This window comes from Pediculus humanus, genomic scaffold, assembly GCF_000006295.1.
Source record: "Pediculus humanus corporis 1103172107751 genomic scaffold, whole genome shotgun sequence".
Lineage (NCBI taxonomy): Eukaryota > Metazoa > Arthropoda > Insecta > Psocodea > Pediculidae > Pediculus > Pediculus humanus.
The window spans coordinates 183,481-197,112 of NW_002987351.1; the positions used below are offsets into that span (position 1 = coordinate 183,481).

The window sequence follows — 13,632 nt, forward strand, 5'->3', positions numbered from 1 at the left end:
TAGTCGCCGTTAAGACATAATGGATATTATTTTTTCCGATTGTAGGGGTTCGTCATCGGATTCTCTTTGGAGGAATAGAATTCGACGTGGAAATCAAAATTTAGGTTTTACAAATAAATCCTATAAAAAATTTATTATTAATAATAATAATGATAATAATAATAATAATAATTTTTAGTTAGTCGCGAAGCTGAAAGAGATTTAAAACTTATGGTTACTATATTAAGCGTCGAACATTACGTGCTCATGATTTTTGGAGTTTTACAGGTACGAAAAGAGTTTTTTTTCCATGATTAAAAAAAAAATAAAGAAAAGATTAAATTATTATTATTATTTTTTTTTTTTTGAAGACTAATCCTGCTTTATTAATGCCTTGGCTTATGATGGAAGCCATGATTGTTGCACTTGAATCTGTTTTTTTTGGTATGCGTTTGTTTGCTGAAGGTCTTACAATAAATAGAACCGAAATTTTCATGTCAGGTTTGTTTTGTTGTTACTCGTCGTTTGTTTTCTTATTACGATAATAATAATAACTTCATTATAATTTACATTTGCACTTTTCCACTTTTTCAGGTATCGTAATACATAATTGGTTTCAAGTGTTTTGTTTTTTTAGAAAATATGTTTCCATGTGCGATTTATGATTAAGTCATTTTTCCTTTTTTTTTATACAATTGGAATTTTTTATTTATATATTTATTTATTTATTTATTTTTTTTTAATAGATAATTTATTCGATTTGTAAATAAATAAATTATTGTTTTTTTACAAAAAATAATTAGTTTTTTAATTTTTTTTTAAACATTGTTTTAACTTTGTTACATTCTTCAGGTGGTAGCTTGTAATTGACAAAAAAAGGGGAAAAAAAACATGGCGTTTTATTATTATTATTTTATTTGATGTTATTCAAATAACCTAAAAGCAGCGAAAAATTCTAAAACAAATTTTATTTATTTATTTATTTATATTATTAATAAATAATTTTTGTTGTTGTTTTTTTTTTGGGAGGACGGGAAATTACCATCGTGGAAAATTTTTTGAATTATTTTTGTTTTTTTTTTTTTTTTTTTATCGTTTGTTATGTCGTGCATAAAAAATTCATTTTATTTATTGAGAGTTACGAAAAATGTTAAAATCGTTACAAATCAATTAATTAATTATTGGTCGTTTAGATTAAACGCGAGCAATAGTAATAATACGAGTGATAAAGGAGGAGAAAAATGTGAAAATAATAATAATAATAAAAAAAATGATGAGGAAAATTTAGTTTTGGGTAAAAAATATGATTTGCCACCGGAACCCACGACCGAATGCTGTTGCAATTCAGCATGTTCAAATTGCGTTTGGATAAAATATGCACAGGAATTAGGACGTCATTTTGAAAATGGTGACGTCATTGCTAAAAATAAAATTAATGAAAAAGTTCGCGATCCAAATTTAAGAGCTTTCTTACTACTACAACTCGGACTCGATAATAAATAATTTATTTATTTTATTTTTATTTATATTTATTTTATTATCATTATATGTATATATATAAATAAAATTTATTTGTATTTTTCTTATTAATAATAGTAATAATGATAATAAAGAGAAAAATAAATTCTAATCGGTGTGTGTATGCACATAAATCCATATTTTTTTATTAAAAATTTTATTAAACCAAAAAAAAAATTCATTAAATTCGTTCAATTAATAATTATACATAATTCATTCAAAATTTATTTATTAATTATTATTATTATTTTTGGGTAACGAAATTAATAATAATAATAATTTAAATAATCATAATAAATAATAAATAATTAATGAAAAGGTAATGAATTTTTATTTGATCATACATATTTATTTATTTATTAAAAAAAATATATATATACATATATTATCACAATAATAAGTCACGGTTATTTATTTATTTATTTATTTTATTTATGTACAATAAAATAATATTTTTGCTCTCGTTAATAAGCAAAAAAAAAATAATAATAATAAAACGAGAATTAAATGTCGTTCGTTCATTTCATCACAATTTTTTTTTCACATACTGTTTTGTATTTTTTTTTATTTTTTTATTTTTAAATATTACATGCAGAATTACATAATAATAATAATAATAATAAATTATTAATAGCACACAAAAAAAAAGGTTTTGCTGTGCGTGTATCGTTTATAGTTGAACGATTTACAAAAGGGATGATGAAGTCATCATCATTACGATCGGACATAATTTTTCATAATTTAAACGTATTAATCCGGAGGTATTATTATTATTATTATTATGACTATTATTATTGTTATTATTATTATCGTTCGTTTCCCTCGTTTCGGGTAATAAAAATGTACAATTATCATCATTATTAAAATAATAATAATAATAGTGGTAGTGAATATTTTTCGCATAGCAAAACGTTGAAGTTGATAAAAATTTAATACCGGCGCAATTCCATAAACCGCGGCAAAAACGTTTTTTAGCCGCATCAATTATGTTTATTTGTGAATATTTTAATATGTTTCTAGTTTCGGAAATTGTTTTTAACAAATCGAATATGTAAGCGTGACAAAATCTTTTTGTCGATAATAAAACGAGTTGTCCATCGTGGATTCCTATGATCATGTCCGAATTATCATTATTTAATAATTTATCGAAATTATTAAGGGTTAGTATTGTTGTATCCGTAACGGTACCGCCGACGTTCCACGAAATTAATATTTTAGCTAAAAATTTAAGAAATATTGGATCGTTTGTTTGTATATCGGCAAATAATGTTTTATTAAAAAATGTATTCAAATCGAATGTGATCGTCATAAAGTTTTTATACGTTTTCTCGAGTTTTTCATATAATTTTATATTTTCATTATTGGATGATGAATTTGATAGTATAAGAACCAGATAAACCGGAGATGACGTTTGTCTCAGGTACGATTCAACCGAACATAAACTTTCATTTGCTTTTGTTTCGTTTATGTATATTTCAACGAAATACGTTGCGTTTTCATTTATGGTCAAATCTTCTAAATTTTTCATGTGAACGACTGGAACAAAAACAAGAAAAGCAAAACCTTTTAATTATACTAAAATTATATAATAATAAATTTCGATAACCCCCCCCTCTCTCTCTCTCTCCCCCACCTCTCCCCTTTCCCTCCCTCTCTTTCTCACAAAACGTTATTGCCCCAAAGTTTCCTTACTCAAACACACACACACACACACGCATATAAAATCTTAAATAAACGGTTTAAATTAATAATAATAATGATGATAACCAATACGGTATTGTTTACTCGAATAAATTATTTAAACAAAAAATAATAATAATAATAACAAAGCCAAAAGAAAAAATAATAACCGGGTCAAGGTGGATTCAATTTAATTATGTGTGTGTGTGTTTCGCATATGTGGATACGACGACGAGGAGGAGGAAAATTTTTCAGGAAAAAAATTTACTCACATTGTACGACGTGTGCGTTTCTTTCGCATTTATCAATCAAAGCCCTTTTTCCATTGTGATGACCGGAAGACGACATGGCAAGGGCAACAATAACCAAAAGAAAACAAGTGAGAAGAGAAACGAGACCCAAAACGCCCAAAACCCAACTGAATGTTAAATGATCCGGCCATTTTCCCAAAACAACAGAAGCACCACGTGATATGCATCTACTCCTTATTTTTCCCGGTTGTTGATGATCCACGTCAACGTACACGTATAAAAGTGGATGACGATCTTCTGGAAGATTCATTCCTTTCCCTTTTTATTTATTTATTTATTTATTATCAAAATATATATATAAATAAACACTACGAATGGTTTATATATTTATATATATGTAAAATACCTAAAAGAAAAAAAAAAAAAAAAGAAAATTGTTATTTATTTCATTTTTCGTCGAGTTATTAATAATAATAATAATATTTTTGTATTATTTAAATGTTTTGTTTACATTCGTACTAATTGTATATATAAAAAAAAAAGTAAACAAAAGGAAATTTATCATCAGTCACTTTTTTTTTTTTTTAAAATATTTGTAATTAAACGACACATTTCGCTTATTTTTAAAATTATTTTCCCGCCAAAATTTTATTTTTATTTTTTTGATGATTTCCGGTTGTTGTTTATGATTTTATTACAATAATTTTTTTTTTCTCTTTAACGAATTTCTTAATACGTTTTATCGTTCCCCCCCCCCCGCCGCTAAAATCTAGATCAATTAATTAATAATAATAATGGGTCGATAATGATGATGATAATAATAATAATAATAATAATAATTTTTTTTAAAAGTTTTTTCCTTTCGTCACGAAATAAAATTTTAAGTTTTTTTTTTTTTTTTAACGATAATTATTATTTGTGGTTAGGGTTGAAAAAATTTTTCTTTTTTTTTTTCTTTTTTTTTTCCTTTTTTTTTCCTTTTTTTTCCTTTGACATTTTTCCCGAACTCGTAAATCTTTTCCCATCTTATTTTAAGAAAAAAAAAAAATTAATTTAAGAACCTGATTTGAATTTTAAATGTTCATTTCGTGGTTCGCTAGTAATTATAAATTATCTTTTTATTTTATTTTCTTCCGTCGACCGAACGATTTTCGAAAAAATAATAACGATGATGATGATGATTATAATGTTTGTTATTGTTATTATTATTATTATTAAAAATTTAAATTTGTTATTAAATAGTTGTCGGTAGCGGGTGGTAAGCCCGAGGGAAAAGAAAGAGAGAAAGGTGAAAGGGCTACGCTACCGGAGCTAATAGAGAAAAAATTAAAATTTTTATTTATTTATTTTATCGCGTTAATAAAATTCTATTAATTAAAATTTATTAATTTGTTTGTGACTTACCGAAGGTGATAATAATGATAATTATTAATATAAAACAAACACCGTAACAACTTAACTATATATTAAAAAAAAACTTTATTTTTTCATTTTAATAATTTTTTTTTTTATCGATTAATCAGGTAAATTAATAAATTGATCCTACGCATTTTTCCGCGACAGGAATCAGCAAAAAAATTCTAATCATTATTATTAAATTACGCGTAATTTATTATTATTATTATTATTATTTTAACACGGGTATCCGATTTTCAAGGTACGAAAAAAAAAAAAAAAAAAACTGCGATGACGACGATGATGACGACGACGGTGACGGTGACGACAGGATCGCAAAAAATTAATTTTTTATTTTTTTATTTAATTTAAACAATTTATTATTATTATTATTATTATTATTATTATTATTATTATTTTCACGATTTTGTTTATAACATAAATAAATAAATTTACAATTGTTTAATAACCCGGATTTTTTTATAACTAATAATTATTGTTCAGATTACATATATTGTTTATTGAAAAAAAAAAAAAAAAAATTTTCACGTGCAAAATCAGCAAAAAAAAAAATTTTTTTTTTTCTTGAACTTATAAAAAAAATCAAAAGATGGCGTTGAATACAATAAAAAAAAAAAAATAAGGAAAAATCGTTCGAGTGTTCGTTCATGTGTAAGATTGAAAAAAATGGAGCAGAAAATTATTTTAATTTTATTTTTGTTTTTTTTTCCTCTCTCTTAAATATATATATATATATATATTTTGTTTTTTGTCAAAGATAATAATTAGAATTAAATTGATTTTAAATTTCTTTAAGATTTAAAACCCCTTACCCCCACCCTCTCTTTCTCTCTCTCCCTCTCTTAAAGAAAAGAAAGGAAGAAGAAAATCTTGTTTAACATAATAAATATTTCATTTAAAAAAAAATTATTATTTGTTGTTGTTGCTTCTTACACGATTTTTAAAAAATTATGTACATATATGTATTTATGGTAGTTTGTTGTAATAATAATAATAAAAATTGAAAATCGTTAATAAAATCGATAATGTAATTTTAAACGTAATGAAAAAAAAAAAAAAAACCTTGAAACTATAAAATATCTCTATGTAAGGATAAAATTTTTTCTCTTCTTTTGCTTTTTTTCTTTTTTTTTTTTTGCTTATTAATGGAATCGAAATAGTTTTTATTTATTTATTAAATAAATTTTATGTTACATAAATAAATTTACATAAATTATTATTATTATTTTAATAATAAATTAAATTAATAAGTATCGAATAATAATAAAAAAAATAAACTTACATCGAATCAAAATCTTTTTTTTTTTTTAGTAAATAAATAAATAATAATAATAATAATGATAATAGATTTATTTATTTATATATATGTTAATAAAATGTCATTTTTAGGGGATTCCCCCCCCCCAAAAAAAAAAAAAATAATAAATAGGATTTAACATTAATAAAAAAAATAAATTAGAGCGCAAAATCACTTTTTTTATTCAATCGCCTTAAAGTTTTTTTTTTTTTTTTTAAATAATGAATGTGAATACGATACATAAATATATTTCTATCTCATCTTCTATCTTTTTTTATTAAAAATGGCGGATTATATATATGTAAAATTAATAAGAATTATTTTTTCCTATTTATTATTATTATTAATATTAAGTAAAATAATAAAATAAAAAAAGGGATTTAATAATTACGTAATTACGTAATAAAAAATTTTTTTAAAAAATAGTTTAAAAAAAAAATTTTTTTTAAATAATAATAATGATAATAATAATTAATAATCATTATCATTATCATTATTTCGAAATCCGATTTATTTATTTAATGAGTAGAATACCTATCGGGATAAAATAGTTTATCAGGTAATAAATAAGGAATCGTTTTCAGGTTCGAATAAATAAAATCTTGAAATTTTTTTTTTATAATTTTTTTTATTAACGGTAAAAAATATTATTATTATTATTTTAAAAAAATGGCAAACAATAATTTAAACATAAATTAAAACAATAAATTCGTTTTTTTATTTATAATTAATGATAATAATAATAATAATAAAATAATAATAATAATAATAATAATAATAATAATAATAATAATACGAACGAAATGTTATTTATTTCGATTTATTTATTATTATTATTATTATTAATCACGAAACCGCGACGAAAAATTTTAAATTAAATATTGCACGAATAATAATAATAATAAACGTTAAATAATAAAAAAAAAATTAACTTTATTTATTTATTTATTTAAATCTGTTTATGTAAATAAATAAATAAAAAAAAAACGATACAATTCGTTACCCATCACCTGTTTTTGTTTGTTAACAACAATTTAAAAAATCATCCCTTAAATTTTAAAAAAAAAAAAAAATCTTTGGTTAAAAGAATTTAAATTCCTTTGACAAAAAAAAAAAAATAAATAACGTTATTTATTCAAATGAAATTTTATTGTTCGTTCGTTCGTTCGTTTATTGCTAGCCTGTAATAAAAACGTAATCGTTTTATATAATGTCAAAGGAAAAAAAAAAAAAATTTTTAAGTACAATTAATATGACAGTTGGTAATCCTGTAGGATTTCCTCCGATTATTTAAATAAAAAAAAATAATAGTCAATTCGTTTGATCGAAGAGTATCGTTTTTTTTCTCCAACAGATAAAGTCAAAGGAAAAAAAAGGAAACTATTAAATATTAATAAAGTGTTAAAGTTCGTCGGAGTGTTGTTGTTCCATTGGAACTTTTGATTTCATCCATTTTAATCGTTTCGGTGTTGCTTCCTTTATGGATCTTGTACATTTTGGCAACGTTGCCGTTTTTTCACATCGACTTGTTGCTTCGGAAAATGAATGGTTGTCGGGACATTGATAAACGCGTCCTGTTATTTAATTAATAAGAAAATTTGTTTTTTTTTTTTTTTGTAAGTTTACTTGTGCTAATTAAAAAAAGTAATAATAATAATAAATTTTCATTTTGACTGACCTTGAATTTTTCCGTTACTTTCTCTTGTGCATTTATAATATCTTAAACAATCGCCTTCGTAGGGAAATGAACCTTCCCTCGGACACAGTCTTTTATTCGGAGGAACGATTACCACGGATGACAAATCTCCAACATCTCGTTTTGAAAATTTTCTACTTTGTCGACGACATTCTGGACTTTCTGCGTTAAATACAGTTAAGATTAAATTTTATTATTATTATTATTATTTAGTTTTGATTTTATCAAACTGTGAAAAAAAGAAGAAGAGAGAACGAACCTGGAGGTAGACACTGAATTTTTTCTTCGTCGTATACTGTGTTATTCTTACAAGCTAATACCATGACATTAACATCTCCGGTTTCTTCAGATGTTGTGCATTGATAAAATAAATTACAGTTTTTCGGATGCCTTTTAAAACTTGTTGGACAAACGAATACTGATTGGCCTTCTTTTAGTTTTGGACAATCGGGATTTTCTGAATTATCTGGTGATGGTGTTGTTGATGTTGTTGATGTTGTAGATTCATTTGGTTCTGTTTGACTCGAAGTCGTTGTACCCGAACTTGATTCTGTTTGATCAGTTTCATCTGTTGGGCGTGAGGTGGTCATTTGGGTGGTTGGTTCAGTAGTGGGAGATGTTTCTGTTGAATCAGATGTTGTAGATTCCTGAGGACTTGTCGACGTAGGTTCTGTAGAACCCGTGGTTGTTTGTTCGGTGGAAGTTGAAGTCATCGACTCGGTCGATCCTGGAGTTGTACTTTCAGAAGTGTTTGGAGTCGTGGATTCGGTAGAATCTGAAGTTGTACTTTCTGAAGAGTTTGGAGTTGTAGGTTCCATTGTGGAAGTCATGCTCTCTGTTGAAGTAGAAGTCATGCTCTCTGTTGAAGTAGAAGTCATACTCTCTGTCGAAGTAGAAGTCATACTTTCTGTTGAAGTAGAAGTCATACTCTCTGTCGAAGTAGAAGTCATACTCTCTGTCGAAGTAGAAGTCATACTTTCTGTTGAAGTAGAAGTCATACTCTCTGTAGAGTCTGATGTCATGCTTTCCGTTGAACCTGAAGTCATGCTCTCTGTAGAAGTTGAAGTCATGGCTTCTGTGGAATCTGATGTCATGCTCTCCGCTGAACCTGAAGTCATACTCTCCGTTGAAGTAGAAGTCATACTCTCTGTAGAGTCTGATGTCATACTTTCTGTTGAAGTAGAAGTCATGCTCTCTGTAGAAGCTGTAGTCGTTGATTCCGAAGATACGGAAGTTGTTGATTCCGTTGAACCAGAGGTCATCATTTCGGTAGAGTCTGGGGTCGTAGACTCAGTTGTAGGCTCAGTAGAACCCGAAGTCATACTTTCTGTTGAGCTTGTAGAAGTAGGCTCAGAGGATTCAGAGTCCGTACTTTTCATAGTCGTGGGCTCTGTTGAACTTGGATTTGTTGTTGTTTCTTCAGAACTTTCTGTTGTTGCAGGTTCAGTCATTGCCTCTGTAGTTGTTTCAGCTTTATCAGTTGGAGTCATTTTTGTCGTTACTTCCTCAGGATTCTCAGTAGTCATTGGAGTAGAAGATGGCTCAGACATATCTGTCATCATTGTACTCATTGTACTTGGGGTTGGTGAAGATGATTCTGAAGGTGTAGATGATGGTTGTTCACTATCCTTATTTGAACAGTCTCTTTTAGGATAAACAGAATTCTCATGATTACAGGTTTCTAAAGTAGGATCCCAAATTGTACCAGGACCACATTCAAAAGAGTATATCGAAAACTTCTCTCCCTGATCACCATCCCAATCTACACATCTATAAAACTTTTTGCAATCATTGGGGTCTGGCAAAAAGCCTGCTTTCTCACATTTTACTGGACCTGGCATTTTTTCAGTAAAATTACACGGCATACTGCCTGGTATAGGCATTGATGGGTCTTTTTCTTTAGATGGCATTTTTGTCGTGGGTTTTCGAGTTGTTGATGAACTGGTTGACGAAGGCATTGATGGAGTGGAAGTGGTTTGTTGATTTTGTTGAGTCGTTGAACTTGATTCCGAAGTTTGAGTTTGTGTCTGGTTCTGATTCTGCTGGGTAGATGGTAATTGACTAGTCGATGGCATTGATGTAGTTGTGCCAGAACTAGTTTGACTAAACATTGGACTTGAAGTCGTGGAACTTGAAAGCATGGAACTTGAAGTCGTGGAACTTGAAGGCGTGGAACTTGAAGGCATGGAACTTGAAGTCGTGGAACTTGAAGGCGCGGAACTTGAAGATGTGGGACTTGAAGTTGTCGATTGTGAAGATGTCGACGAAGTTAATTGTGATGAACTAGAAGGCGTAGAAGGACTTGTAGACTGGGTGGTCATTGTTTCATTTGGTGGTTCAGTTTGAGAAGATCCACAGTTGGCATCATTTCTTTTTACAGCCCATGGGTGATTACATGCCTGAATTGATTGGTCCCAAACTGTACCTTCAGCACACTCAAAATCATACTTCACATACATATTGTTTCCGTTATCGACACAGCGATAAAATTTTTTACAATCGCCTTTTACTTCAAAAAATCCCTCACTTTCACACTGTGAGTTATCTTTATTGCTTGAACTGCCTGGTTTAGATGTAGATGGTGTTTGGTCGGGTTTATTATTTTCTTGCTCTGGAGGATTTTCAGACGCATTACATCCTTCTACCTGAGACGCGTGATTACATGTTTGAAGATTAGAATCCCAAGCGGTACCTGGGCTGCATTGAAATTCGTATTTAGTGTAACCACCTTGATCATTTTCGACACACCTTACAAATTTATTACAATTTCCCGGAACACCAAAAAAGCCAGAAGATGGACAATCTTCTGACGAATTTTCTTCAGGTTGATTAGGCTGCTCTCCAGGCCCTTGGTAATTCTCCTGGTTCGGATAAGAGCTACCTCCTGGATAAGATCCAAGGTTTTGGGGACCGCCTGAATTCGGATAATTTCCAGATCCTGGGTAAGGTCCTTGAGTGGGGTAATTTCCTTGGCCTGGATTTGGCCCTTGATTGGGGTAATTTCCAGACCCTGGATAAGGACCTTGATTCGGATAATTTCCTGGGCCTGGACTTGGTTTTTGATTGGGTGGTGGGTTTGGAGAATTCGGATAATTTCCTTGATTAGGATAGTTTCCAGGTTTTGGATATTGTCCTTGATTCGGATAATTTCCTGGACCCGGACTTTGCCCTTGATAAGGTGGTGGATTTGGAGAATTCGGATAATTTCCTTGGTTGGGATAATTTCCAGAGCTTGGATTTGGCCCTTGATTTGGATAAGGTCCTTGATTGGGATAATTCCCTGGATATTGTCCTTGATTGGGTGGGCCTGAATAATTTGGAGAGTTACCCTGATTAGGATAATTTCCGGGGCCTGGACTCGGGCTTTGATTGGGATAATTTCCAGGTTTTGGATATTGCCCTTGATTTGGATAATTTCCAGACCCCGGATAAGGTCCTTGATTGGGATAATTCCCTGGATTTTGTCCTTGATTTGGTGAATTTGAAGGGTACGGAGAGTTTCCCTGATTGGGAGGATATCCAGGCCTTGGATATTGTCCTTGATTCGGATTATTTCCAACTCCTGGGTAAGGCGCTTGCCCTGGTTGTCCACCTGAGTTCGGATAATTTTCTGGACCAGATGGTTGCGAATAGTCAACATTTTCTCCATCTGGATATTCTCCGTAATCAGGATAATTTCCTGGGCCGGATGATTCGTTAGGCGCACCGCATCCTGGCACGGCAGAAGGATGATTACACGTCATGGAAGCTTGATCCCACACCGTTCCCGGTCCGCATGTAAATTCAAATTTATTAAAACCTCCGTTACCATTTTCAACGCATCTAATGTATTTTTGACAATTCCCTTGAACCGGATAAAAACCCGGACCTTGACACATATTATTAGAATTTGCGTTCGGGCCGTTTGATAACGGAGATTGATTATTCGAAGGATTTTGAGGATTCGCCGGATCGTATGGTTGATTTCCATTCGAAGGTTTGTTTTTATTCGATCCGTGGTGTCGTCTGCCACCGCATTCACTCCTTGCAGTGTCTTCAGCATGATTACAAACATTTAAATCCGGATCAAAAACCGTTCCTTCTCCACATTCGAATCGATATGCTAAATATTGAGGTTTTAAATTTTCCCTCGTAAAGTCATTGGAATTAACATCGACACAACGGTAAAACGTCCTACAATTACTTGGATCGGCATAAAATCCTTCTGAATTACATTTAAAATTATGATTATAATCTACTTCTCCTAATTGTCGATACCTTCTGTCTGAAAATAATAATAATAATCAATTAAATACAGACTAATAATAATAAACAAACGTACAAGGGGGAAAATTATTTTCCTTTTTTCGAAAATATAAAACGATTTTATTAATTATCAAAAACGTGTGAAAATATTTAGATCATGATCGAAAATGAACCTTCTAAAAGTTATAAAACTTATATTTTCATCATTATTTTGAATTCTTGCCATCTTGCTTAACGTTTTCCAACAAGAAAATATTTTTTTATATTAAATTTTCCTTCTAGCAATTTCGATTAAAATAAATTTTTTATTATTATTTAAATCCTTCTCATTAAAAAAAAAATTAATTGGTAACAATTTTTAAAGCAAACAAATAAATCAATAAATAATAAAAATAAATCTAACGAAATACTATTTACCGTTTGTTTGTTTGTTTTTTTTTCGGCACGGGGGTCGATGACCTTTTATTAATATATATAATTATTCGACTCTTAAAGTTAATAACGAGAGCAAAAAAAAAATTTCATACAAAAATTTTTTATTTACGATTCACTTTTTTTTTTTAATAAAAAAGTTGTTGTGATAGGTTAACTCCGCGGACTCCCCATTTTTTTCTTTTTGTTTTTTATTATCATTATTATTATTATTTATGACACGAATATATATTTTTTTTTTTTATAAAACAAACAAAAACGTTGGAATTTCATAATAAATTTCATTAAAAAAAAAAAAAAAGAGAAAAAGGTTTTTTTTTTATGTCGCGTAAATAATATAATTATAAATTTTTGTGGTGTTTGTTGCTGCTGTTGAATGCGACCCCGTTCACTGGGGGCGCCAAATAAATAAATAAATTCTAACGCCACGACTTTTTTTTTAATAATTCAAAAAAAAAAAAATTATTAATAAAAAAAGAAAAAATTCCCACATTATCGTCACATCTATCTATAATCTATTACGCTCTTATTATTATTATTATACGAATCATAATAATAATAAAAAAAGAGAAAAATAAATAATAATCATAATAATAATAATGATGATAAAATATAATTTCGAATGAACAAACAATTGAATATATCTGTCATAAACAATTTTATGTTTTAAATTTCAACAAGTTTCTGATATTGAAATGATATGAGAAGGTGGAGGAGGTGGGGGGTGGGGAAGGATTGATGTTTTAAATTCACTTCACAAGCGTGCATATTAACGGAGATAAATTGAAAAGATGAGAAAATTATAAGTGGTTTTTCAAATATATTCAAACCGCATAATAATAATAATATTTCGTATTACTATCAGGAGCAGAAAATTCAATTACAAAACACCAACAGTACCAAGAGAAGAACCAACAACCAGTCACAACAACAACGACAACAACAAACAATAACGACAATTACTTTACCTATTTTTATCGACATCTTATCCCGAAAATGTTTTTTATTTATTTATTTATGTAAGGATGGTTGTGCGCGTTAATAACATTTTAATAATATTTAATTAATAATCCTTTAACAACATTAAAAAAAAATCTTTTTTAAATGCATTTTGATTA

The 13,632-nt window shown here is 28.6% G+C and overlaps 3 protein-coding genes across 3 annotated transcripts; 1 reads left to right on the forward strand and 2 right to left on the reverse strand.

The window, feature by feature from the left end:
• Window positions 1-19: 19 nt before the first annotated feature.
• Window positions 20-1,482, forward strand: Phum_PHUM344520 (uncharacterized protein; the record flags this gene model as incomplete). Its single annotated transcript, XM_002427731.1, has 4 exons — window positions 20-104; window positions 179-267; window positions 351-502; window positions 1,173-1,482. The coding sequence occupies 4 exons, from the start codon at window positions 20-22 to the stop codon at window positions 1,480-1,482; spliced, it is 636 nt and encodes a 211-aa protein (XP_002427776.1).
• A 533-nt stretch (window positions 1,483-2,015) lies between these two features.
• Phum_PHUM344530 (uncharacterized protein) lies at window positions 2,016-3,738 on the reverse strand (the record flags this gene model as incomplete). Its single annotated transcript, XM_002427732.1, has 3 exons — window positions 2,016-2,044; window positions 2,434-3,033; window positions 3,450-3,738. 3 exons carry the CDS (start codon window positions 3,736-3,738, stop codon window positions 2,016-2,018), a joined length of 918 nt encoding a protein of 305 aa, XP_002427777.1.
• Window positions 3,739-7,542: 3,804 nt separating this feature from the next.
• Window positions 7,543-12,308, reverse strand: Phum_PHUM344540 (uncharacterized protein; the record flags this gene model as incomplete). Its single annotated transcript, XM_002427733.1, has 4 exons — window positions 7,543-7,715; window positions 7,820-7,999; window positions 8,097-12,101; window positions 12,221-12,308. 4 exons carry the CDS (start codon window positions 12,306-12,308, stop codon window positions 7,543-7,545), a joined length of 4,446 nt encoding a protein of 1,481 aa, XP_002427778.1.
• Between the last annotated feature and the right edge of the window lie 1,324 nt (window positions 12,309-13,632).